Source organism: Trachinotus anak, unplaced genomic scaffold, assembly GCF_046630095.1.
Source record: "Trachinotus anak isolate AG129_WGS33_773 ecotype Australia unplaced genomic scaffold, CSIRO_AGI_Tana_v1 ptg000012l, whole genome shotgun sequence".
Classification (NCBI taxonomy): domain Eukaryota; kingdom Metazoa; phylum Chordata; class Actinopteri; order Carangiformes; family Carangidae; genus Trachinotus; species Trachinotus anak.
Window position 1 is genome coordinate 21,265,313 of NW_027273863.1, and position 24,943 is coordinate 21,290,255.

General features: G+C 42.4%; 1 protein-coding gene and 1 long non-coding RNA gene across 4 annotated transcripts in view; one reads left to right on the forward strand and one right to left on the reverse strand.

Annotated features, from left to right (window-relative positions):
- LOC139628768 (zinc finger E-box-binding homeobox 1-like) overlaps nt 1-21,901 on the forward strand; it is a 64,449-nt gene extending 42,548 nt beyond the window's left edge. For both annotated transcript variants that reach the window (XM_071490807.1, XM_071490808.1), the window contains exons 2-8: nt 888-1,067; nt 10,831-10,983; nt 11,661-11,863; nt 12,479-12,605; nt 14,395-16,241; nt 16,897-17,077; nt 18,227-21,901. In XM_071490807.1, the coding sequence (XP_071346908.1) occupies nt 888-1,067; nt 10,831-10,983; nt 11,661-11,863; nt 12,479-12,605; nt 14,395-16,241; nt 16,897-17,077; nt 18,227-18,927 (3,392 nt within the window). In that variant the 3' untranslated portion in view covers nt 18,928-21,901. The remainder of the gene's footprint in view (nt 1-887; nt 1,068-10,830; nt 10,984-11,660; nt 11,864-12,478; nt 12,606-14,394; nt 16,242-16,896; nt 17,078-18,226) is intronic.
- On the reverse strand, nt 936-13,992 carry LOC139628769 (uncharacterized). Of its 2 annotated transcripts, none has more exons than XR_011692855.1 (3): nt 13,343-13,992; nt 11,813-11,924; nt 936-1,076 (listed from the first exon to the last, which is right to left on the reverse strand). It is a non-coding gene; the product is annotated as an uncharacterized lncRNA (long non-coding RNA). The 2 variants fall into 2 exon arrangements; XR_011692854.1 differs by lacking the exon at nt 936-1,076 and adding an exon at nt 3,953-4,882.
- Nucleotides 21,902-24,943: the final 3,042 nt, after the last annotated feature.

Below are 24,943 nucleotides of genomic sequence, written 5' to 3' on the forward strand. Positions count from 1 at the left end.
TCAGGATGGTTTCATGTTGAAATATTACACAAGAGGAACATTTTCTAGTTTAACTTGCCATACTTTTGGTTTTTATCTGGCAACTCCAACATTTCTCTCCTGCTGAAAAACTGAAGCATCTGCACTGGAAGATGAGCAGCTGTCATTTAATGTTTTTTCCTTTTGTTTTTGGATGAACTGCAGTTTCCTCTTCGTTCCTTACCTCAGTTATATTGATTTATCTTCAATATGAAAAGACAGGAGAGCAAACATTGGCAGGTACAGTGCACTGATGTGTATGCACTTGGAGCACAGGTGGCCCCAGCACTTCCATGCTCCATCTTGAAGAAATTACCATAAACCTAACAGGAACATCATGGCTGCCATATTTCACCCAGTCTTACAGTAAATTTGCAGGAGAGGATTTAAGGTTTGTTTATGACCGGTGCTGTATTTTAGCAAAAGCATTACCTCATTTCCACTTTTAAACAACACCATTTTTATTTTTTAAATTTTCTTTCCAAATTGAAACTCACACAAACCAACAACATAACCTGTCAGTAAAGCATGATTTTGCACTGTTGTGCCATTTACATCATTGTCTATGTCAATGAGCAGAGCGTCGCACTTACGCTGTTCAGGGTTAAGGCTTCTCTTTCCAGAGGTGCCACCAGTGCTAGAAATGTTTGAAGGACTGGACTGTGTCCTGTAGAGGGATATCGCATTACTTTTCCCCCATGCAGACAGATGCTGGTCACACTGATGTCATTTTTGGCAGTCGCTTGATTGCCCTTCCTCTGCATTCCAGATGTAAATGACAGCAGCAGGGTTCTCCTCAGCACTGAACACGTGCTATAATGATTCGTTGACACTAGATCATCTCGCTTCTCTTTGTCTCTTCTCTGCAGTGACAAACTTTAACAATGGCTTGGAGGCCAGTTCAGACTCTGATGATGAGGACAAGCTACACATTGTGGAGGATGACAGCCTGCAGGAGCCTGAGGTCGCCGATGCTGATGGGCCCACGCCGCAGGAAAGCCACGACGCCACCGCGACAGTATTACCCCACAATGGCTCCTGGAATGGAGGTGAGATGCCTACATAGAAAAAAAATGATCGTACGTTTATCAGTATCAGTGTGTAGGTTTTTAATTCCAGCCATGATGTGTGCAAAAGTAAATGTAGGTCAGCCATTCCCTGACTTCAGACTGGTCCTTTAAGACTGATCCTCTTATTATGTGTTATTCCTGGGAGTCTTTGCAGAGTGTGTTTGCTCTTTCTCAGCACTGCCCTCGTTGAGGTCCACACAGTGACACACACATTCCCAGCTGGGAACTTCCCAGTGCACCCACACAAGCTGTCTCCTCACAGCTCTGCTGCAGACACACACAAGATAAACTTTTACCCAGCTGCACCTTGCTAGTCATAGATGAGGGAGGTTAGAGTGTCATTAACTTCAATTACACAGATTTTTTCCTGCTTGTCAGAGTTAAATCAACAAATCAGGGTAGAATCCTGCTTTTGGGACATTTTGGCCAATAATCAGACAGTGATAGCCAATAATTTGTACTGAAATGTCCATATGTTTAGCATTATTCCTCTCTGTCATAAATCTCACAAGGTACATTAATACTGGAGTGAGTCAGCTCTGTGTGTGTGTGTGTGTGTGTGTGTGTGTGTGTGTGCGCACACTCATCTTTATATGGTCATGTGTTGGAAATACATGAGAACAGGTGGTGAGACTAATTATCCACGCAACTGTTATCAAGTGCAGCCAGATCAGGACAGCAGCAGACTTGTGTTCACTGTGCTGGCTGCACATCGTTGTGCAACAGTCGCACACATTCCACCCATCCATCCATTTTCTATACCGCTTATCTGGGGATGGGGGCTGAAGCCAATCCCAGCTGACTTTGGGCGAGAGCGGGGTACACCCTAGAAAGGTCGCCAGTCTTTCGCAGGGCAGACACATGGAGACAAACAACCACACACACACACACACACACACACACTCACCTACAGGCAATTAAGAGTCACCAATCAACCTGTGGGAGGAATTACTCGGAGGAAAGAACATGCAAACTCCACACAGAAAGGCCCCTGGCCCGGGGTTCAAACCCAGAACCCTCCTGCTGTGAGGCGACAGCACTAACCACTGCACCACTGCGCCGCCCCAGTCGCACACATATAGGACATTTTTTACATAACGTGAAGAGAAGATGCCACCAGGATAAAAACCCCTAGACTGAGCATCCTGCTGCCGGTGTTGTTGTGGAATCAGCTGAACACGATCACAGCTCAGTTTGTCATGCTGAGGTTTGTCTGTGTGATCTCCAGCTCTCACATCCAACAAGCCTGGATAAAGCCTCTATATTCCCTCAAACACCACCACTCCTTTTAATAATACACTTCTCTGCCCCAGGTGTTTTTGAAGATCTCTATCAGTACCAGTCATATGACAGGCACCACTGTCATCTGTGTGTTTATAGGGGTTTATTCTTTACTGTTGTGTCAGGTTGTTTGTGTGTGTCTCTCTACCTGCTCTCTCTTCTTTGATCAGATTAGTTCCACCCTCCTCTCGGCCTCGGTGACGCCCACTTGCCTGCAGAGCAAGATGTTCTGCTGCCCTCTTTTCTCTCTGTACATCACCTCATCCTTAAGGCTAATCTAACTACTACACACACACACAGACACACACAAACACACACACACACACCTCCTGAACTGAAATCTCTCTCTCCATCTCTCTCTGATGAAGCAGTGATGAGCTTCACCATCATTTCACGTCGTCTCTGAACTCTCAGGTTCTACATGTTCCTCTATCTTTATTTACATTTTGAAGTCCTTTGTGCATAAAATAATTAATGTAGAAAAACAAACACCTACTCATACCTTTTTTTAAAATATGTGTTATATGAACTAAAATACATTTCAGTAGAAAACAAAGCATTAGGAGAGGAAATTAATATTAAGTAATAAGTTCTTCCTGCTGCTTTTTGTTGGTTTTTAAGGAGAATTTGTTACTAATGTTAAAATATATTGTTTGTTATTATTCATGTTTTTTGTTTTAATAGATGTTTTGGGCTTATGAATAGGACTAGATGAATACCGCTACATCTTTTGATTCGGGCTTCTACCAGCATTTATTTTGAATTATGGATTAATCAGGCAAGTATTTTCCTAATTCACTGAGTAATTGTTTGGTTCTTTAAACTGTCAGAAAATAGAGTTATATAGAGTCATTCACAATATCCTAAAGCCCTGAATGGCAGATGTATTTACTTTACTGTCACATGAGACAAAGAAAAGCAACAAATCTTCACATTAGAGAATCTGGAAGACGAGAATTTTTGGCGTGTGTTGCATGAAAAATTACTTTAATTAATAATCAGTCATCAAAGTTGTTCCCGATTGTTTTTCCAGTTGATCAGCTGTTTATTTCATCTCTACATCTGAGGTCATGATTATCTGTGGCTGTGCTCTGTACAGACAGCTGTGTTGACTGAGATATTAGTGAAATAACATCGTAATGAGTTCCCTCATTAGCACTGCTGGGATTGTGTGTGACTGTGGGGAGCTGAGTCAGCTGAACTGCATCTTGTTTCTCAGTGCAGACAGGTTTTATTTGCACTGCATGTCCACTGGTAGATTAACACAGAGCAGGTTTGGTCATGCAGGAAGCATCACGTCTGTTTTATTACACAGTTGGACCTCATGTTGATTATCAATCAGTTTCCTGCTGTCTGTTCTCTTCTTCTACTCGTTCAGAGTTTCAGAAGTTTCAGTGGCTGCAGGAAGTGCAGACAGAAACAGATGTTTTGGAGGCTTCGTCTCTTTTTGTTTTTTAAATTGGTTTTCACTTCCAGAAAGCCTGCAAAAGCTCGATGTAAAACTCTTACGTTTAAACCTCCACATACCCCCCGGTAAGCAAGTCTGCAGGATTAGCTCCCTACCTATCCGAGCACACTTTTGAAAAACATGACACACCTCAGCATACAAACCAAACTGCGAAAGTGCCGCAAGATTTAATAAGCAGAGGCAGAACCGGGTTTGCATTCAACAGCAGAGGTTGATTGGCTTGTGTTTACACCGCTTCTCAATGCCCTTTTAATCCTCGATTCCCCGCAAACAGCTCAGCCCACGCAAGCATCTGCCTTCATCTCAACAGCAGTTAGTTACAGCCAAGCAGGAAATACTAAAACCATGGAGACAGCGAGAATGTGACACTCAGAGATATTGCTCTCAAGGCTTGTTTCATTGTTGCTGAATAAAGCCTTACATGGTGTGAGCAGTGCTCATGAGTGCTGCTCGCTCTCTCTCTCTCACTTTGTTTTCCTCCCTCTCTCCCCTCGCTCTTTTCTCTGCTATTTTTCTACACTGATCCCTTTTCATCTCTGTATTCTTCTACCTTACTTTCTTCTCGCCTTTTTTTCTTCTTCTGTTATTCTCCTGCCAAGTATCCAGCGTCAGATACTATGTGAAGGCCTCTCCTCAGTGTTTGAAGTGATAGGTGTTGCTCTGCTCGCTTTGGATATTATTAGCTGTTAATTATCCACAGAGACTTCGCTGAGCTTGTTGTTGTTGTTCAGTAAACCTCAACATTCGAACATTAGCATCGCTTATTTGACTTTTTTTGGACAAACTAACTTCTTTAACTTCTGCAGGCCTCATCCTGCCACTGCTGTAGCAGGTCACACAGTGTACAGCCAGACAGCAGCTCCATCTGAATCAATGCAGAAGATATGTGTGGGGACGCCTCGGTGGCTCATCTGGTAGAACGTGTACCATTAAGGCTTAGTCCTAACCGCAGCGGCCTGGGGTTCGAGTCCGACCTGTGGCCCTTTTGCTGCATGTCGTTCCCTCTCTCTCTCTCTCCAACTTTCCTGTCTCTCTCTCACTGTACCTATGAAATACAGGCATAAAAAAGAAGATAGCATATGTCTGAGGTGATGTCAGAAACAGTGTCAGTATTACATTGATCTTTCCAGCTGTGAAACGTCCCACTCACTACACATCTTGGTCACAGTGGTTAGATAACTGAATGTATCTATATCAGAGGTTTGTTTACAGTTATGTGTTTATGTTAATATGAATGAATATTGGCTGAAATATCTCATATGTATTGAACAGCCTCAAACACACACCCCTGGGAAGCATCTAATTGGTTTTCTGTATGTTGCTTTTTTTTTTTTTTTTTTTTATAACTCCTTAGATGATGATTATACAAATAAATGTATTATAATTGTTATCATTAGGTCTGAGGTGTGACCTCATAACATCTGCTGCAAAATCAACAACATCAAACTGTCTACACATATGTTCAACCAACACTGGTGAAGGAACAAAACGTTTTTCCTGCCTTCCTGCTCAGCTGTTAATGACTTCATATCTGCAGATAAATACAAAGTGTAAACAGATTTATCATGATGAACCGCTGGTGCCATGAGTGAGTGTCTAACTGCATTACTAATACTGCATGTGGCAAATGAGACTTGAAGAGTTATGACAAAGTTTTTTTAATTGTTGTATTTAGCATTGTTGTTTTCTCCATGGACCTCTGCTCTAATTAACAACCTTATCCATCATCTATCAGCTCCTGGGAAACTGAACAGTGATAAATTACTTTACTTGTACTCTTTTATGAAGGAAAAGTGTTTTTGGTGTCATTTTCCTTCTTTGTTGGTGCCCTGTGGACCTTTTTACTGATCATCGACAGTGTTACTTAGCTGTGAGGCCGTAGTAACACATACAGTGTTGAGCAGAGAAAAAAGTTGATTTATTATCTGTAAACTGTTTTTTTTTTTACCCTCGACCTTTATTATCAGATGCTTCCCTTTTAATAATATATGATAATAAATGAGTGTGTGGGCACGTCCCGCTCCATTTTAGTAACTCTGCAGTACATAAGAGCAGTTGAACATAAAATATCAATATAATTACTATTGACAACAGTTTGCATGTAACAGATAATAATATTAAATTTACAAAAGGTATAAGTGGATGAGGAAAGTCTGTGAATGTGATCAGTATTTTGGGATTTTCAGTGACTGAGTCTTGGCACAGGAATGTAACATAAGATATTTAACTTGAGTCATGTGTTGTGACGCTACCTGTTTTTCACCTGCACCTGCAGCAGATACCAGCTGTTTGACTCCATTAGAAAAACATTAACGAACCAGGAAGGAGAAATGTGTTTTAGTGTGTGAAGAAGAACTCTGACCGCGTTGAGTGGTGGGTGGTCAGGGGGGAGTCGTGGAAAAGTCCTGAAATGTTGCAGCGCTGTGGAGCCACTGTAGGAACCCTTCAAAAGACGCTGCGTGATATTTTTGGATTGTCTTAACTTTTCACTCCTTTCTTTCCTCCTCGTCGGAGGCGAAAGGAGAGAGCAGGGAGAGCAGCTGCTGTTGAATTGGTCCTCTGGTGAGAGAGATTAAAGTCTGCTACTCCCCCTGCAGCCTGGGCCGCACTGCAGCTCCAATCCATCCTGCCTTATAAATTCACCACGGACTCCCAGTGACAGGTTCTGGCAAGGTATCGGAGTGCAGCGTGTGCAGAGTGTGTGTGTGTGTGTGTGTGTGTGTGTGTGTGTGTGTGTGCGCGCACAGAGTGTGTGTGTGTGTGTGTGTGTGTGTGTGTGTGTGTGTGCTCCTGAATAACTCCGCCAAGTGTGTTTGTCTGCGCAAACGTGTCCCGTTTAGCGTGCATACCACATGATTTCCTGTTTTCATTCCAGTCTGATATCCCACATGTGTGTGTTGCAGGGTCCTGCTCGTCATTACCATGCAGCTTTTTGAGAGGCATTAAGTGTAATTGTAGAGTTTGGTGGGAAAATATGCAGAGAGGTGTATCAGAGGAGGGGGGGAGGGGGGTCAAGAGAAGGAGTGATGGAGGGAAATAAAGCAAGCAACTGAAGGAGGGGGGGAGGGGCAGAAACAAAGAGGCATGAGATGAAGGTGCAGAGGCAGAAGTAACAGGAGATGTGTGTGGTGATATATAAAGTGTGAAATATTGATGGGGGAGGAGTTTGAGAGATTGAGAGAACAAGGAAAGTGATATTTCATTCACACTGAGCTGGCTAATTTTGGAAACACTTGTGAAAATGATAGTGCGTCTATATTTGTGTTTTCAGGTTATTCTTTAGCGTCTTCTTCTTTGTCCTCCTGGTTACTCGGTGGAGGTTCAGCTGGTTTAACCTCCACTCTGTCCCCTCCTGATCTCCATCATCGCCCACTGTGTTGTGTGTTTTAATTCAACTGACATTTCAGTTGTTTTTATTTCAGGGTTTTACCAGCATTTTTGTGGAGGCACTCCACCCAGCCTGAAACAAAGAACACTTACATTTGTATTAGAAACAATTAGTCAAACTACTATCGAAATCATAATATAGCCAAGTGCAATAATCAAACTGAGGAGCTGCGATTTTTTTTTTTTTTTTTTTTTATGTGTCACAGCAATCTATAAATGAAGCATACAAATGATGCCCCAGCCTACAGATCATATTCCAGATATACTCCTCCAGACGCTCCAGATATAAAGGAACATCCTTTATTTTACATCAGGTATTTTTTTTTTTTAACTGCCATCTAGTTACAGCATTAATAATAGAGTGAGATGCTTCAGGATTGACATGTTTGACACTGCAGGTGATTGATCACTTCATGTGTTTGTGTCTCAGCTATGACTCAACACCAAACGTCACGAAGAAGGTAAACCATCTCCACGTTAACACGTTTTTCGGTTTCTGTCGTCAGGCAAACAAGCAGAAAACAGGGATTTGATTTGCATTTCACATAAACTTCTTGCGTTGTTGTACTGAGATGTCGTTCAGATCACTGTTATGATCGGAGCTGTCAGATCCATGCACTGCTGTTTAAAGCGAGCGATCACAGAGGGTTAGAGGTGACACAGAGTTGTCTTCTTAACTTTACTGCCACACATGGGCCCGACTAGCCTGATGTCATCCTTTAAGAAAAGCTCAGCTTTCCCCATCCTTCTAAAAGCTCAAGGCCAGGGGTTTCAGATTTGAGTGAAGCTCAGTTTTCAGGCGTCAAACACCAGCAGACCAAGATGGAGAGAAAAACGACAGACAGAATTAAGAGAGACAGAAAGAAAGAGGAAGGAAAGGGCGTGAGACTAAAAGAAAGGTAGAGGCGCAGAGAGTAGGGGTAGAGAGAGGAGGAGGAACTGTAGGAAGAAAACGAGGGATGAGTGAAGAGGTGGAGAAAGAAGTATGAAAGCTCGATGAGTGTGTCTCTGAGGGGAAAGAGATGTTTGGAAAGCTTTTGGATGAGATCATGGGAAACTAAAATCTGTGCGTTTAAAATGAGGCTTAACAGGGCAAGTCCTGTGCCCGCCTCTTTTTTATGAACACACACACACACAGACTCCTCCCTTCTTTTTATGACTGGTTCTGTGATTACAGATCTGCAGACTAACACACACACACACACTCACAGCTGCACCTGTCCCTGACAAGGCTCAGCAGGAAGAGGCGTGGCCTTTGGCGCCGGTCCTGCCTGCATTTAAAATGCTTGATCTCCATGGAAACGCTGGTCACAGTTTTACCTCACTGCTTGTTCTTATCAGTGTTTTTACACAGAAAGTGAAGTAACTTCTCTGCTGTAGTTTCTTCACCGGTGTTTAATATGTGACAACACCAGAGAGAGAGAGAGAGAGAGAGAGAGAGAGAGAGAGAGAGAGAGAGAGAGAGAGAGAGAGAGAGAGAGAGAGAGAGAGAGAGAGAGAGAGAGAGAGAGAGAGAGAGAGAGAGAGAGAGAGAGAGAGAGAGAGAGAGAGAGAGAGAGAGAACAAAAAACAAAACAGGATCAAATATAAACCATGGACGTAACAATATTTAAATTATGCAGCGTCAGCACCTGCTTCATTTGACTTATAAAGTGGAGGAGTGAGCTTTTAGGAGGCAGCATGGGTCTAAGGAAAGTCACTTTGGGAAATGTAGGATCCATTTTCTTTGGAGCTTGAGCTACAGTAAGACCAAGACATCTCGGCCTCTGTTGCTTCAGTTTAGACCGTTCTCATAAACTGTCTCCTGTAAGTGCCCAACTTTACTTTAGTACTGAATCACTAGAAGACTTCTTTATTTGGACATTCACCCTTTATACACTTCTTCCACTTTTATGCACCTAAAACCTAATGCCAGAGTTGGGCTCTCCCTTGATATTGTAATCCTAACGTGATCATGGACACACAGAGAATAAAAGACAGCTTGAGAATGCATCATAGTCTTTAGTTACATGCAAAAAGTTTCAGCTCATTTTTCAAAGCAAGGACTGTGGTTAACATTTTATATATTGTTTATCAGTGGCTTTGACCTTTTTGCCACTAGTTGTGTGTAGCAGTCAAACAAACACACTGTAAAATATAAATGCAGTAGAGCCTTTTCTCTGAGCCTTGTGATTGGCGACCTGTCCAGGGTGTGCACAGACTCCCACCTAATGTCAGCTGGGATAAACAGTACAGCTAATGGATGAATGAGCCTCTTCTCTGTAATTCATGACAGACAGCAGCAAATTGTAGTGTGGTCACTTGTTTACATTTTCTATTTAAACTACATGAAGAGTAAAATATTGAGCCTGTGCTGGGTAAATTTGTGTCCCGTCTATGTTGCTACATGTCTGTTACCTGAGGTTAATTTGAGCAGAGGAGTGTGCGTGGTATTAATGGGAGGAAGTGCTGGATAGAGGACTGACTGTGTCACTGTTGTACCATTGTTACATCCCTGGGCCACTTTCCTCTGAAGAGCCACATTCAAATGAAGCCCACTGGTTTAGTTATTCTTGGTACGGCTCAGTTTGATCACAGGGAAACACATTGTGTCTCTTTCACAGCAAACCAGCTGCTCCACGTGAACTCAGACATCATCAACAGATTTCATCAGGACAGTTCAGCTGCTGCTTTGTTATCAGACAAGCTGGATGTAACTGTTAGAAATGCTTTAAACTAAGATGGTTTTATTCCTGAAGAAAAAAAAGCTGGTCTAGCAACACATGGTAATTTTGGTGTTTTTCTTTTAACTTTAGTCTGCTGAGTAACTCTGCACTTGAAATCATCAGTGGAACAAGCTCTTTACTTAAGTGGAATATTTTCTTGTGTGATTTTGAATATGTTAAGACTCGGTTTTATACAGAAATGAGCTCTGGGTGAGTCATAAAAGCTGAATCACTGAAGAGCTTTTAGTTGATGTTCCTTTCATCTCTCTCATCAGATTTTCCTCTTTTTCACTCTACTTTTCCTCTGGACTATTTTTTTTTTTTTAAACGTAATGATTTGTAACTGAGCTGTGAACTTTCAGAATATCAACACTGGGGCAGGGGTGAAGATTTTTTTTAGATTTTGGGAAGAGGTGCAAAGAAAAGAGCCTTTTGGTTCATTTTAGGAACCTCTAAACTCATTTCTCTGTGTTTTGGAAGATTGCATTCTTCAGGCTTTGATTTTAGAAATATGAATTGCAGACTTTTCTTTAATAAACTAGAGATAGATGGATGGTTCTCAAGGAGCATGCTCTTCACAAAGGTTTCTGAAGAAGCCCTGTGCTGCTCTCTAGTGGTGATGCTGCAGAACAGACTCACCTGCAGCTGGTGACTCAGTCAGAGTTAGAGACGTTACAGCATCAGCTCTTTATTCAAGAGCGAGGGTTTTAAAACGTGGAGAGAAAAATCAGATCTCTTTGTTTTCTGTGTATGTCAAAATCTGATGGAGGTTTGTAACATTCAAGGTAAGAAATAGCAAATGATGGACAGACTCCACCTGTCATCCTTCTGCTCCACATACCTCCACTCTCCAGCTGCTAAAATGATCCTAAACTTTGTATGCGTGTGTGTGTGTTTTTAGTGAAGGAAGAGTGTGTGTCAGAAGAGGAAGATGAGGCGGTGAAGGATGCTCTAGTGGAGGAGATTCTCCAGCAGGGAGACACAGCCATCATCTATCCTGAAGCCCCCGAGGACGAGCAGAGTCCAGCGGAGACAGGAGGCGCTGATGAGAACGGTAACGCCAACACACAATCACACAACTGCTGCTTAAAGCTGTCGTTAGTGATGGCAGCAGAAATGTCCACTCTCCACTCACAGTTGCACTATTTGTCCACATTATATGACAAATAAAAACCAAAAGAAAAAGTGTGGATTGAGCTTTTTGTCCAGAGAAAAATGGACTCACCAAGATTTAGATTTTATCATTTAGTGTAAAAGATAATATTCTTGACTGTCTATGTTGCTCAAGATTATAGTTTCACACACATTAGATCTTAAGAAAATCCACCGATCTGTTCACTGGAGGCCAAAGTGCAGGTGAGTGAAGGATATAGGAAGATTAGATTGGTGGTTGTTATGTGAGTCAGACAGGCACCACCACTACAAAACACTGAAATAACCCCATTGATTGCAGGTAATTTTACCTGTTTAATATCTAGTCTCAACTGTACAGCATTAAGTATTGGAAACAAAACTCACTTGGAACTATATACATTAAACATTATGAAGCATAAGAAAATATAATGCAAAATAATTAAAGCAGCTGTGATGAAATATAGTTCTCAAAAAGGTTTAAGTGGCAACATCTGATGCAGAGACTGAGCCTCGATGGCCTCACACACAGCGCACAGAGGCTATAGGCAAGTGAAGGTCAGAGGACTTAACCCACCGCCCTGCGTGTACCTGTTCCAGGCACACCAGATTCCTTCTCCCAGCTGCACACTTGCCCCTACTGCTCCCGGGGCTACAAACGCAATGCCTCGCTGAAGGAGCACATCAAGTATCGCCACGAGACCAGCGAGGACAACTACAGCTGCTCACACTGCAGCTACACCTTCACCTACCGCTCGCAGCTGGAGAGGCACATGAGCCACCACAGGGGCAACAGGGAGCAGGTAACGTCAGAGCCTGAAGGCGTTTGGTCAGTGGTGCAGTGAAACCACACAGAGGGTTGGTCTGTAAGAAGTTAAAAAAAAAAATTATTACAGAGATGAGGCCCACAGTGTCTCAGTAACTTATTCGAGGTCTTATATTTGCCAGTTTTTTGTATTGTGTGTGTGCACTATGTTCATGTTTTATGTATCTCAAGTATCATGTTGCTTAGCAGTGAATTGTCTTTCATGATAACTTTAATCCAGCTGAAATATCCTGGTTTTTCTAATTTAATTTCAGCTTTAATTGTTTTTTTTTTTAAATGTTTACTTTTGAGTCTGCTTGAAATCCATATTGATTTATTAATTTTATCATTTAGCTTCAGTCTGGAGATAAAAGCAAACATTTCTGCATAGATAATCAATTTCCCTTTTCAACCTTTGACCTAGAGTACAACTGAAGAAAATGTCAATCTTCAGTGTTTTTTTAATCCACTTTCCGTCTATAATACTGTCCAGCTCAGGCTCATAATCAAAAAAAAGAGGCCTCTCACTTATCTCTATCATATCAGCTCATCTGGGCATATCTGCTGTAGTTACTCATCGCTCTTTTTCTCTTGTTTGTCTTATTTGTCTCAGCTTCACGTGTCCCAGTCGACAGGAGGATCAGGAGGATCAGGGGGAACACGCAAGTTCAAGTGCACCGAATGTTCCAAGGCCTTCAAATACAAGCACCACCTGAAGGAGCACCTGCGCATTCACAGTGGTGAGCTGTTGTCACGGCAACACACACACACACACACACACACACACACACACACACACACACACACACACACAGGGAGAGACACAATCCCCGGGCCTGGCACAGTGTGAGCTGCTGTTCAAATCTCCAGGCCGCTCACGTCTTGTAACAGTCATTGCTGAGCTGGAATCACTGTTTGAGCTCCGGTTTGTTGTTGCTCTTTAAGTTTGGATATGGATGTTAAAGAGCGCTCTCTTACATTAGGTACATTTGGCCTACATTGGTTTAATTTCTGTAGTTCAGAAATCATGTGCATGCAAGCACAAATGTCAACAATAAAAAATCAAGAAACATAAGATTGGAAATTAGACTTTAAAGATGTAAAATAAGAAATAGAGATGTGCAAAAAAATGGTCGGTTTCTGTCCAGATTCTCCTGCTTGGAGTGAGCGTGAAGAAAGTGCAGTAAATAGATGTGTGTTAATGTGGCGATTCCGTTATTACGCCGGTAGGAGGCAGTAACCACTGAACCGCGCCGTCTGCCCGAAAGAAGACGAAGAAGAAAGTGCAGCGTCAACAACATTACACCTTAAAAGTCGCCGTTAGTTACAGGTAAACTCCGAGCTGCACAGTGAATGAAAGCGTAAATTAGTGAAGATGAAAAAGGCAGAAAACAAACTTCCATTCATCATTCACTCTCCTGACGTTTCTTTAATTGTGACGCATTTACAAACAAACACGACAAACTCAGTGTGTTACCTGAGAGCTGCTCCCACGGAGCCGCTGGAAATCAAAGCCGCCTTAGCTTCGCTTTTATAGCCTAGCTAGCCTGTTAGCTTAGCCTGAGCTCTGCCTGCACTGCAGCCTCTCCTCTGAATGGATGTTTCCAATGCGGCCTCATTTGCTCACAAGTAAGTAAATTAACTCATTCAACACACAAGCGACGTGCGTTCATTTTCCTTCCCGCCACGCAAATTACAACCTTCTTCATCCGTGGGACCGTGTAATATTACTGAGCTGGATGTTTGGCTGATGCTGCGTCTGAACATGAGCAAACTGCTCATAAAGTCATGTGATCATGGTTTACAGACGTAAACTTGTCACCATAGGAACAGTTGTTACGTAATTCCAAACCTGCCGCAACTTAACGGTGCCCTCCACGCATGCGCGCACGCCATGTGTGCGCTCCAGTACGTAAACAAATAGCAGTACTCCTCTGAACACCAAATATATGGAGTTTATAGTTTATATGATACCATCGTTTTTGAATCGAGAATTGTTTTTGAAAACGGAATTGATTTTGATACAAAATTGATCGAACACGCCTAACAAGGGACCAGAAAAACTACACAAAGATCAACGAAGAGCTATCAACGAAATTGCACAGAAACCGGAACTATATTAAGTATCTAGGTAATCTAATGTAATACAATGCTCAAATGCAACAAGTTTAACGTCAAATACTTTTGATGCTTTATTTTTTATCAGTTTTTTATACATTTCTTTGATATAACAAAAAAAATATCTAAACACAAATATCTGTAAGTAGATACTGAGTTATGAAGTAAAGCAAAATTTTAACTAAACCATAAACCAAGATTCAAATTCCCACTTTTTCCAACTTAACTGTAAGACTATTTTTCAGTACTGTGTCAACCCAATCAAAGAAACTAAACTATACAAGAAAAAAAAAAATAGCATGTCAAAAAGTATTGAACATTAATTTTACATTTATACAAAACAACATACTGTAAAATGCAGTTGAAATTCTCTTTTAACATTTTTGTAAATTCTCTGTGCACCCCTTTTAGGTGAGAAACCATATGAATGCTCAAACTGCAAGAAGCGATTCTCCCACTCAGGCTCCTACAGCTCCCACATCAGTAGCAAGAAGTGTGTGGGTGCAGCACCCCCCAACGGCGTCGCTCGGACGTCGATCAAGTCCCCCCCACTGACCACCCAGACCGCACCTGTTGTAATCGCCCCAGCCCGCATGATTCTTAAAGAGAAGACAGACAGTAAGCCCCTCCAGGAGCAGCTCCCCGTCACCCAGATCAAATCTGAACCTGTGGAATACGAGTGCAAGCCTGTGATGGCAGCGCCAGCAACTTCAGCTGGTACCAATGGAGTGGTGAACGGAGGGATTGCTCAGCCAGCTGTGGCTCCAGCTGCAACCCTGCCTCAGGGCGTGGCTATGGTTGTGCCCACAGTGGGGCTGATGTCGCCCATCAGCATCAATCTGAATGACTTGCAGAATGTGCTGAAGGTTGCGATGGACGGAAATGTGCTCAGGCAGGTGCTGGGTACAGCCAACGGGGTGGTGACGCAGGGGAAGCAGGGGATTGTGGTTCAGCAGCCACAGCAGCAGATCATCAGCCTGCCGGCTTTCGTGGATCACGACGGCACCACGAAGATCATCATCAACTACAGCATCAGCCCTGCTGCCGCCACCACTGCCACTACCCAGCCTGCATCACTCGTTGTCAAAAACAACCCTCCTGCCCCTCCCGCTGTGACTAGCACCGCTGCAGCGCCTACCCCCTCGAAAACAGATAAACCCCCAAGCCCAGAGGTGGCCGACCTCACCATCGTCAAGGCAGAGCCAGAGTCAGTGCCCATCACAGACGTGGAGAAGGAGGCAGCAGCAGCTACACAGACAGAAAAGGAAACTGTTAAACCTTCAGACACAGCTCAGATGCCAAAAGCCAACAGCACCAGTACATGTTTACTATGTGACGACTGTCCCGACAACCTGGAGGCGCTCCACCTCCTCCAGCATCGCAAAGCAGCCAACGGGGAGGCCGTTGACTCTGCCGCCCTGGACCCCTCGTTCGCTGCTTTGCTAAGCGAGGCAGGAGTGACGCTGGAGGAGCCGCCTGTAGACGACCTCCTCTCACTCCTCAAGACCTACTTTGCCTCAAATGCCAAGCCCAGCGAGGAAGAGCTGACAAAGATCTCAGAGTCTGTTAGTATTCCCGTGGATGTGGTCAGAAAGTGGTTTGCCAAGATGAACTCTGGGAGAAATGTGGGAAAAAACCGCAGCGACACGACAGCGGTTTACAAAAAGACTGAAACTACAAATTCCAGCTCAGAGGAAACTTCGAATCAGAACGGAGAGGAAGACGAAGACGACGCCCAGGAAACATTTAACTCTTCAGAATCTGGAAGCACTTCTCCGTCAGACTCCACATCACTAGGCGTCAACACGGGGGACCTCGTCATCGTTAAAAGTGAGCCTGAAGACCCCGAGGCCCCGGACTCCCAGGCAGAGCCCCTGGACCTCTCCCTTCCTAAACATATCGCAGCAGCAGCAGCAGCAGCAGCAGCAGCAGCAGCAGCAGCATCGGAAACCAAAACGACCACGCCTCCCACCAAGCAGCAGGAGCAACCTCTGAACCTGACCTGCCTGAGGAAAGAGCAGCTCAAGGGTCAAACCATCTTCGTCACCACACCTCAGACCGGAAGACCTGTCAACATCGTCACTGCCGCACAGCTGCCCACGTTAGTGGCCATTGCTGGTCAGGGCACGGTGGGCTGTCTCAGCGCCATCAACACCACGACCAAGAGAACCATCCTTATCCCCCAGCTCACCTACACCTACGCCCCTGCGCCCGGCAACGCCTCTGGAGCCAAGACTGTCGTACTCAATGGCCATAAGGTTTGTACTGTTACTTTAATCAGCAACAGGACATGATAATGTCTAATTTTTGGCAGATGAATTAAGAATCAAAGTAATCGTTACTTGAGGCCCTGGATAGTATTTTAGGCACAAAGCAAAACTTGCTCAAACATGAAAATTTAGATTCAAAGAAGAGACTCTGAATAATGCATGATGCTCTGCTGCAGTGACTTTTTGTAGAATGATGCAGGTGAGACTGACAGAGACCATCTGCAGCACAACATTACGTCAGCAGATGAGAGTTGGACCTGGTCCCAGAGATCTTCGAGTCATGCAGGCAAAGTTTAATTGCTTCAAACCTCCTGAGGGTCTCTGATCGTGAGAAAATGTTTCTCTGCCTGATTGTGGTCTTTCAGATAACCCATCAGAATTGCACCTCTGGTTTCATCAAAGTAAACCTTTTAAGATAGACATTTTTAATTAAGGATGGCATCTTATTTTTCAACAACACCTTGCCTCGTTCTCATTCAGCAGCTGAAGGTATCAACTCAGTCAGACGAGATTGTTACATTCACACTGACTGTGCAAACCTCTCACCCCTCTAATTTTCCTCACTTCCAGGTTACTGCCTCCACTTCACACAACATTAAATCATGTTTTCATGTATCTTTTTTTTTTTTTTTTCCTTTTTCAGCAGGAGAAACGTTCCGACAGCAGCTCAGATGCTGTGTCCACAGTGGAGGAGCAGAACGACTCAGATTCAGCCGGGCTGATGAAGAAGCGACGCCTGGAGAACGGGGTCTACCCCTGTGATCTTTGCTCCAAGGTCTTCCAGAAGGGCAGCTCCCTGCTCAGGCACAAATACGAACACACAGGTGCGCCTCACAATAAAACATTCACTAAAAACACACATGCTCAGTCAATGGTGTCTTTGCCTGCTGAATTAAAACTAATGCTCTAATTTGTTTGTTTCATTGCTCATTCTCAGACAAGAGCTGTTTTAAAGATCATTCAGCAGGACTCTGTTTTCCTTTTCCCACTGAGCTGCCCAAAGGCAGTCCCACTTCTCAAGGCTGTGATTTTACATGTGACATCATCTCTCATTAAATGTGTTACACTTGAGTGTGATTGCAACTTTTATGGGACACCTGGCCTGTAAATGTACCAGCCCAGAAACTGTTGACATCAGTATTAACAGAGATGAGACTTTTCCTGAAGTTCCAGCATGATAGTGCATCATATGTGGTTTTATTAAAATCTATCAGCTGTGGTGTGTGTGTGTGTCAGTTCAACCATGACATCATCCACACCATACACACACACACACACCTCAGTGCTGCTGTCATACACCACCAATGTTTATTTGAATGAATCAGGGGCTTTTTTAAAAGGATATTACTGGTGCTATTCTGTCTTTTCTCTAATCATCAATAAATCCTTGATACTACAACAACAACAACAACAACAACAACAACAACAACAACAACAACAACGTTCTTTGTGACGGGAAGAAATTAAATGTTTTCCAAATACTTGCAATGAAGCTCTATGGCACAGAGGAATAATATCAGGCACACAGACAGTAATGAAATTGGGATAAATTCACTGTTGCTTTTAGCATTTTCACGAGATTTCTTGACAATAAGAAAAATGTAGAAAATTGCCTGAAAAGCTACACCCGTTTTAACTTATAATTGCACTGCTCTTAAATGTGTCAAATATGACGTAACAGATAATTACAGACAATGATCTTAAATCAGCAATTGTTGCCTTTTGTGGCCTGAGATACCTTTAAAAAAAAAAAAGCAATGTTTGCATGCATCACTAGTCACATATGACTCCTGTTTTATTCAAATTAGTTAGGGAGGTATGAATCAATAAATTTATCTACTTTCTATCCTGTTAACAATCTGAGGACCTCAGATTTTGTGACCTGCACTTGTGCAGGATATTTAGTAATGTCTGAACTCTTTCTACTCAGAAATGCTGAAGGCTCCCCTGACTCTTTCTTGTTTCATCTGCAGGAAAACGGCCTCATGAGTGCAACATCTGCAAGAAGGCCTTCAAACACAAACACCACCTGATCGAACACTCGAGGCTGCACTCCGGGGAGAAACCCTACCAGTGTGACAAGTGCGGGAAGCGTTTCTCTCATTCCGGCTCGTACTCCCAGCACATGAACCACCGCTACTCCTACTGCAAGAAGGACGGGCCGAACTCGGGCTCTGGCTCAGGGCCGCGCAGGGCTCAGTCGGAGCTCGGCAGCCCTGGCGCTGGGCCACAGTCGGACAGCCGTACCACGACCCCGCCCTCCCAACTGGACTCAGATGAGAGGGAGAGCGAGGAAGAGGAGGATGAAGACGACGAGGCCATGTGTATGGATGACATTCGGGTTGTGCAGGTGGACGACGGCGAGTGCGAGATCTACGAGGGTAACTTTGACGATGAGGAGGAGGACGGAGAGGAGATGGCAGAGGAAGAGATGACCGAGGACGCGGTCAGAGAAAAGGTGGAGAAGGATTTTGTGTGTGATGTGGTGGAGATCGAGCTGGGGGACGATCACATGGAGAACGAAGAGATGGAGGAGGGAACCGAAGACAAGCAGGAAGCAGCAGGTGGGGAGACGGAGGAAATGGCAGACTGTGAAGCAAATACGGACAAAAGCATCAGGGAGGGGTCAGACAGCAGCGAACCCACAGAGGAAGTGGAGACAAACGCCAAGTAAAGGAAGGAAAATCTCTTTGGGACAGTTGGAATGTGTTGGTCGTCAGAGTCGAGTTGATCGAGACAAAACCGCATCTCGCCGTCAGAAGAAAGTCACGGCGGTTGCCTGATTTTAACGGTCCACTACTGTGTACAAAAACCCAGGTGTGCCTGAACTTGAAAAAAGGAAAAAAACAAAAAAACAAAACAGTGACTTTTTTTCTTGTGAAAAAAAAATATCAGTGTTAAAATTGTTTATAGAAGTACAGATTTTAAAGCAGAACTCACCCATCAACTTGTTAGACTTGTTACTGAGACATCCCAGGTCGTTTTTGTTCTGTGTTTATTTGGTCAATGTTACTAATCTTGTTCTTGTTTGAAACATTTTAACCTGTAAAGATGAGAAAGATTTCTATACCTTTTTATTGCCAATGAAGTTTCCTAAAATCAGTATTTTATTGAGTTCTACGAACAAAAACCTCTGCACTACAGTATTCCTGGTTTACCTATGGAAACATGCCTCATGCATTGTATGCCCTTCAGTGTTATATATGTACACTAGCTAGCGAGATGGTGTTCGTGTTAGTATTAGTCTTTGCTAGCTAGCATTACTTTCAGTTTGACTGTTAGCCTTAAGGAAAACAAAGTATTCTTGGGGAGGGTTGTGGGCGGGATGGGGAGTCTGGGATGAGAACGTGGCTTCTGTTCGCCATAACCAAATTTGTCCTATCAGGGAAGGTGGAGTCACAACCTCAAAGCCAGCATCAGGCACTTGTGTTTTGCAACCTGGCGCAGCTCGAACAGGTGGAGTCTCCAAGGTGAGGATTCAAACGCAGACAGCACCTACCTGGCTTTAGCTATGGTTCCAAAACACACGCGCCATTTCTTACCAAGCTTCTCCGTATTTGGCTTAAGTTCTCAGTCAGCGTTTCAGTGTTATTAGCTTATATATATATATATGAAGTCATACTGTACGTGAAGGAACGGGGCCGTTTCCTGCTCCACCCCAATGCCTCCAGCCTTATGCAAGACCTGTGTGCTGTTAAAAGTGCCATTGAACAGTGTTATCATTTCTTCTTCACACATGTAGCCAGTATTATGTCCCTCTGTTACTTAAACAAGACCCATGTTGACTAATGTTTGTTCACTTGCACAGAGCAGCAAATTTATGTCACAGTAATCGAAAAATAGTTCCTGTGAAATTGATGCAAACGTTTGAGGCCTTGAACAGTATTTGAACCACACATGAAAGTTGGGAAACACAGTATTAAGGCTGCAACTAACAATTATTTTTATTAGTAGTTAATCTGCTTAATAACAGATTAATTGTTTTGTTTATAAAATGTGGGAAAAATTGTGAAAAATACACATTATAATTATCTCCAAATGTTCACAACCCAGACATTCACTTTACAGTGACAAACAGAAAAGCATCAGCTTGGACAAGCTGGAATCAGAGAATGTTTAGTAACGTTAGTATATGACTTGATTAATCAACTAATGGTCAGTATGTGGTATTGTTGTCGTTATGTTGTTCCAGAGTGAGCAGCAATGGAAGCTGAAAACAAGTAACAAAGGATTTATCAAAATACCTGCCGATTTTTTCTGTCAATCCACTAACTGACATTGTTTCAGCTACATAGCAGATCTGTGTAAAATCCAATCAGTGCATGTTTTATAAGACTTGAGTACTTGTAATCAAGTTGTGGAATCATTCAGTTAATTGAAAGTCCCTGTTGCCCAACAGTGAAAAAAGGGTTTAGAACCAGATAAGTGTATAGGACTGTACTGTTAAGCAGAAATCAGAAATAGACTCCAGACTGAGGCAAGTGTGGATATAAAATGCCTTGTAACCTTGAGATAATCAGTTTCCCACTGATGTTAAAAGTCTTTAGAAATGCAAGTTCATACATTGGACTCTTCCGTCACAAGTCAAAGTTTTAAAAATGTTTACAGAAGTGCTTAAAAACAGAAAATGTTCTGTTCATGCAGACTGAAATATTTGGAGGGAGTTTTCTCCAGCAGGTTGCATCAGGAGGAAATCAAAAATACACAAAGCCGAGATCAGTTTAAAGTGAATTGGAGACTGAAGATTTTTCAGTAACAGGATCATTTTTGTCAGACGTGCACTTTTTTTTTTAGCAGAATAAAAAAAAAAAAAAAAAAAAAGAAAATTGTTGCAAGCTGTCCCACACTTCAGGTAACAAACGTTAGTGAATGTGGTCTCTGTGAAAGTGTTTTCAGTTGGTTTTACCGAACAGTGTTTATAGTATTAGTCTGTTTTTAATTTCTTGTTTTTATGTGTTTTTGTTTTTGTTTGTTTTTTTCCCCAACAATGGCAGTATTAGAACCCTTTTCACAGAAAAAAAAAAAAAAAAATGTACCTGTTTAGTTTTTAGAAGACTTTTTTATATTTATGTGTCTTATTTTTATATTTTCTTTTATGGTTATTTATTACACATTGTAGTGTACATTACTGTAGTTTGAATTGATACAATAATATATTTTAGTATGAAAAATAATCTCAAGACAAACAAAAAAAAATCCCAAAATGTGGTTCTGGGAGGTGAAGTTTGTTTTAACAAAAACACATAAAAAAGATTAAACATGTATTCTGTAAACATGACTTCTGTTTTAAGCTAAAAAAAGAAGACAGGAATGAATTGAGAAATAGAAACTGTTACACGTGCATCCGCTCTTTGCGTCGTTATGAAGCTACTGAATTCTAAACCTCTGTGATTTTAAAAGCATGAGTCGTCGCTGTTTTAATGAAGGATCTTGCTATGAAGACGTTACTCCTCCCTTTTTATTTCGAAGCCAAATTTAGCTCGTCCCGCCACCTTGTTTTCTGTTGTGTGCCAACTCTGTACTGTCGAAGGCTGCATATCGTTTGTCCTCTACACACCCTTTGTAAATCCACTGTCTTTTTGTATTGTTTTTATTTTAGTTTTGCTCCATTTTTATGACTCCCCATCACAATAAAATATAAGACAGCATTTCTGAGTCGGGTGTTTTACTTCTTCACTTCCTGCTTTATCGGCCAGTAAGGATATAAAATCTGTGGAAAAACTGAGTGTTTTTTTTTTTTTGCTTGTTTTGGTCCAGTTTTACACCAAGTCAGTTTCATATTCACTGTATAGTCTAAAAATCACAGATGGTCTAATAAGGTATAAAGGAACTCTCCAACTAGAAATCTCAGAGCAACAAGATGGAGACACAATAGGTTGTGTACATACAGAGTAGACAAACAGCAACAGTACATTTATAATATGGAGAAACAGAATGGCCACGTTATGAGGTAAATACACAATGGCCTCAGAAAGTGTTCAGGCTCCTGCGCATTCTGTGCCCTTTATATTGTTGTAGATTTAATTATAAATGGATAAAACTGCCATCAGTCTACACTCAATGTCCCACAATGACAAAGTGAAAATGTTTAGAAAAAAAAAAAAAAGAAGAATAATCCAGACTCTTTGCTGTAGCTCCAAGTAGTGATCAGGTGTCTAGAACTCGACTGGCGTCCACCTGTGGGAGATTGATTAGTTATAGTTTAGAAAGGCACACACCTGCACAGCATGTCAGGACAAACACCAAGACACAAGGTCCAAGGACCTCTGTATAAAATTGTGAGGAGGGCTAAATCAGAGCGAGGGTATAAAACCATTTCTAAAGCTTTGAGTGATAACAGAAAATCAGTGGCCTCAAAAAAATGAAATACAAGTTTGGAACCACAAGGACTCTGACTTGCCTTGACGTTGACTTACATATACTGAACTGAGGGTGAACTGAGGGTTAACCACAGTTTGACAGCTGCTCAGTTTCACCTTTTTATGTTTGTACAACAGAGAAGGCCAAAAGTTCAGACCAATCAAATAAAATAAAGGTTCATCACCAGGTGGTGCTAGAAGACCAGGCAGCAAACAATACCAAAGAGGACCGAAGCCTGCAGTGTCCTGAGAAATCAACACTAATCATTCAGAAATAATTGAGCCATGATTATTAATGTAAGCCAGTGTTGGAGCTCTATCCAAATATAAATCCATGAAATCACCTTTTTTTCCTCCTGTGTGCAAATGACAGATTATCTTATGTTATTTTGTGCAATTAGAGGAAAAATCAATGAAATGATAGTGAGGTGGTGGTGGTGGGGTAATAAGGACACAAAGCAGCCAGCCAGCAAAAGATGAGCTGGAAAAAAAACCCCCCAAAAAAACCCTGACTTGACTTACATGTTGTCTAACAGCATGTTTAAAAAGGTTCAGAGAATAAAAGTAACTTTTCAGTTTGATGACTCCCTGAGGTGATGCGAAGAGTAAGCAGCTTTTTTATGGGAGGGGAAGTCTAACGTCCAGGTACTGAGAATGTCAGCTTATATTACACTTTTACCCAGAGCAGAGTACGACACAATAAAAGCAGAACTTTGTAGCGTGAGTGGTTTCTGTGATAATGGACTTAACATAGCTCTAATGAATATTCATGATGCACCTGATGTTTTGTTCGCTGTGGAGCGACTGCTGTGTGCGCATAATGTGGGAAGTAAAGACACAACCACAGCAGCGCCTCTTATCCACTCACGTTTTTCCTCTCTCACTTTTAATTAACAGTGAAACACATCACAACACAGGTGATTTAACATGGACACGACCAACATACAGGGATAAGCACGCGTTCGTGTGTACAAAGACAGGAAAGCCTGTATGAGGGCGGAAAAGACAGGGAGGTGGATACATGTGTTAGTACTTTCAAAGAAAGAAAAACTAAATTAAGAGAAGCAGACAGGTGTCCCAGGTGGAAAGGCAAATTCATTTGTGTGGCACCTTTCAACATTAAAGCAATGTAAAGTGCTTTACATGAGACATAAAAGGTATTGAGACAGGATGTAAAAGAAACATAAGGCCATGTAAAAAGAAACAAATAGGATTTAAAAAGAGTTAAATATAAAAAGGGACAGATGGTCTGTGCTTATTCTTATTTGAGAATGAGGCAGGGCTCCCAAACTGAGCTCCCAAACCCTCAAGGAAACAGCTTGTTCCTGCTGAGCTTGTAGGGTTTGAACAGAGAACAGTGTCAAAGTTCAAGAGTCAGTATCAGCAGGTAGCATGGTGGGCTGCGGCTGCTGCTGCTTACAGAGGCTTTAATGTAACTGTGAGGCCACGTCTGATGCCTTTATCAACTTTTACCTGATTGTATCCCTCTATTGTTTTATCTCTGACATGATTTGTAACATTTCTATTACATTTCTTTTTTATTACATTGTTATTACACATTGAGGGCAGCTGTGGCTCAGGAGGTAGAGCGGGTCGTCCACTTATCAGAAGGTCGGTGGTTCAATCCCCGGCTCCTCTGGTCCACATGTCGAAGTGTCCTTGGGCAAGGCACTGAACCCCAAACTGCCTCTGATGGCTGTCCCATCAGCGTATGAGTGTGTATGAATGTTAGAAGCACTCCATGTGTAGATGTAAGTGCTGTATGACTGTGTGTGTGAATGGGTGAATGCGGCTCACGTTGTAAAGCGCTTTGAGTGGTCAATAAAACTAGAAAAGCACTATATAAGCAGTCCATTTACCAGCAGTCCATTTATTACTTTAAAATAAAAGTAATGTTGTGGAATCCAACCAACACGGCAGCTTTCATGTCCCTGAATCATTGTTGCACTGTTCTGTTCTCAATGGACTGAAAATGTCAAGCATGAACCTCTGACCACACACTAATCTGTGGTATTTGATTTTTAGGATTTTCATGATTTCATATTTGCATCAATTTAAACCTTGAGACATGAATTAACTGCTTGCCCTGGTATAACCAGTGGGTGGCAGTGGAGGTCTGACTCGTGTTAACTATGTTTGTGCTGTCTGCAGTGACTGGAAGAAAACTCAATTTCAATTCAATTTTATTTGTATAGCACCAAATCATAATATACATGATCTCAAAGCACTTTACAGGGTAAGGTCGACACCTTACTTTGTTATAGAGAAAAACCCAACAGTTCCCACAAAGAGAAAGCACTTGTTGATTTGGGGGGGTGGGGACGACTCCCT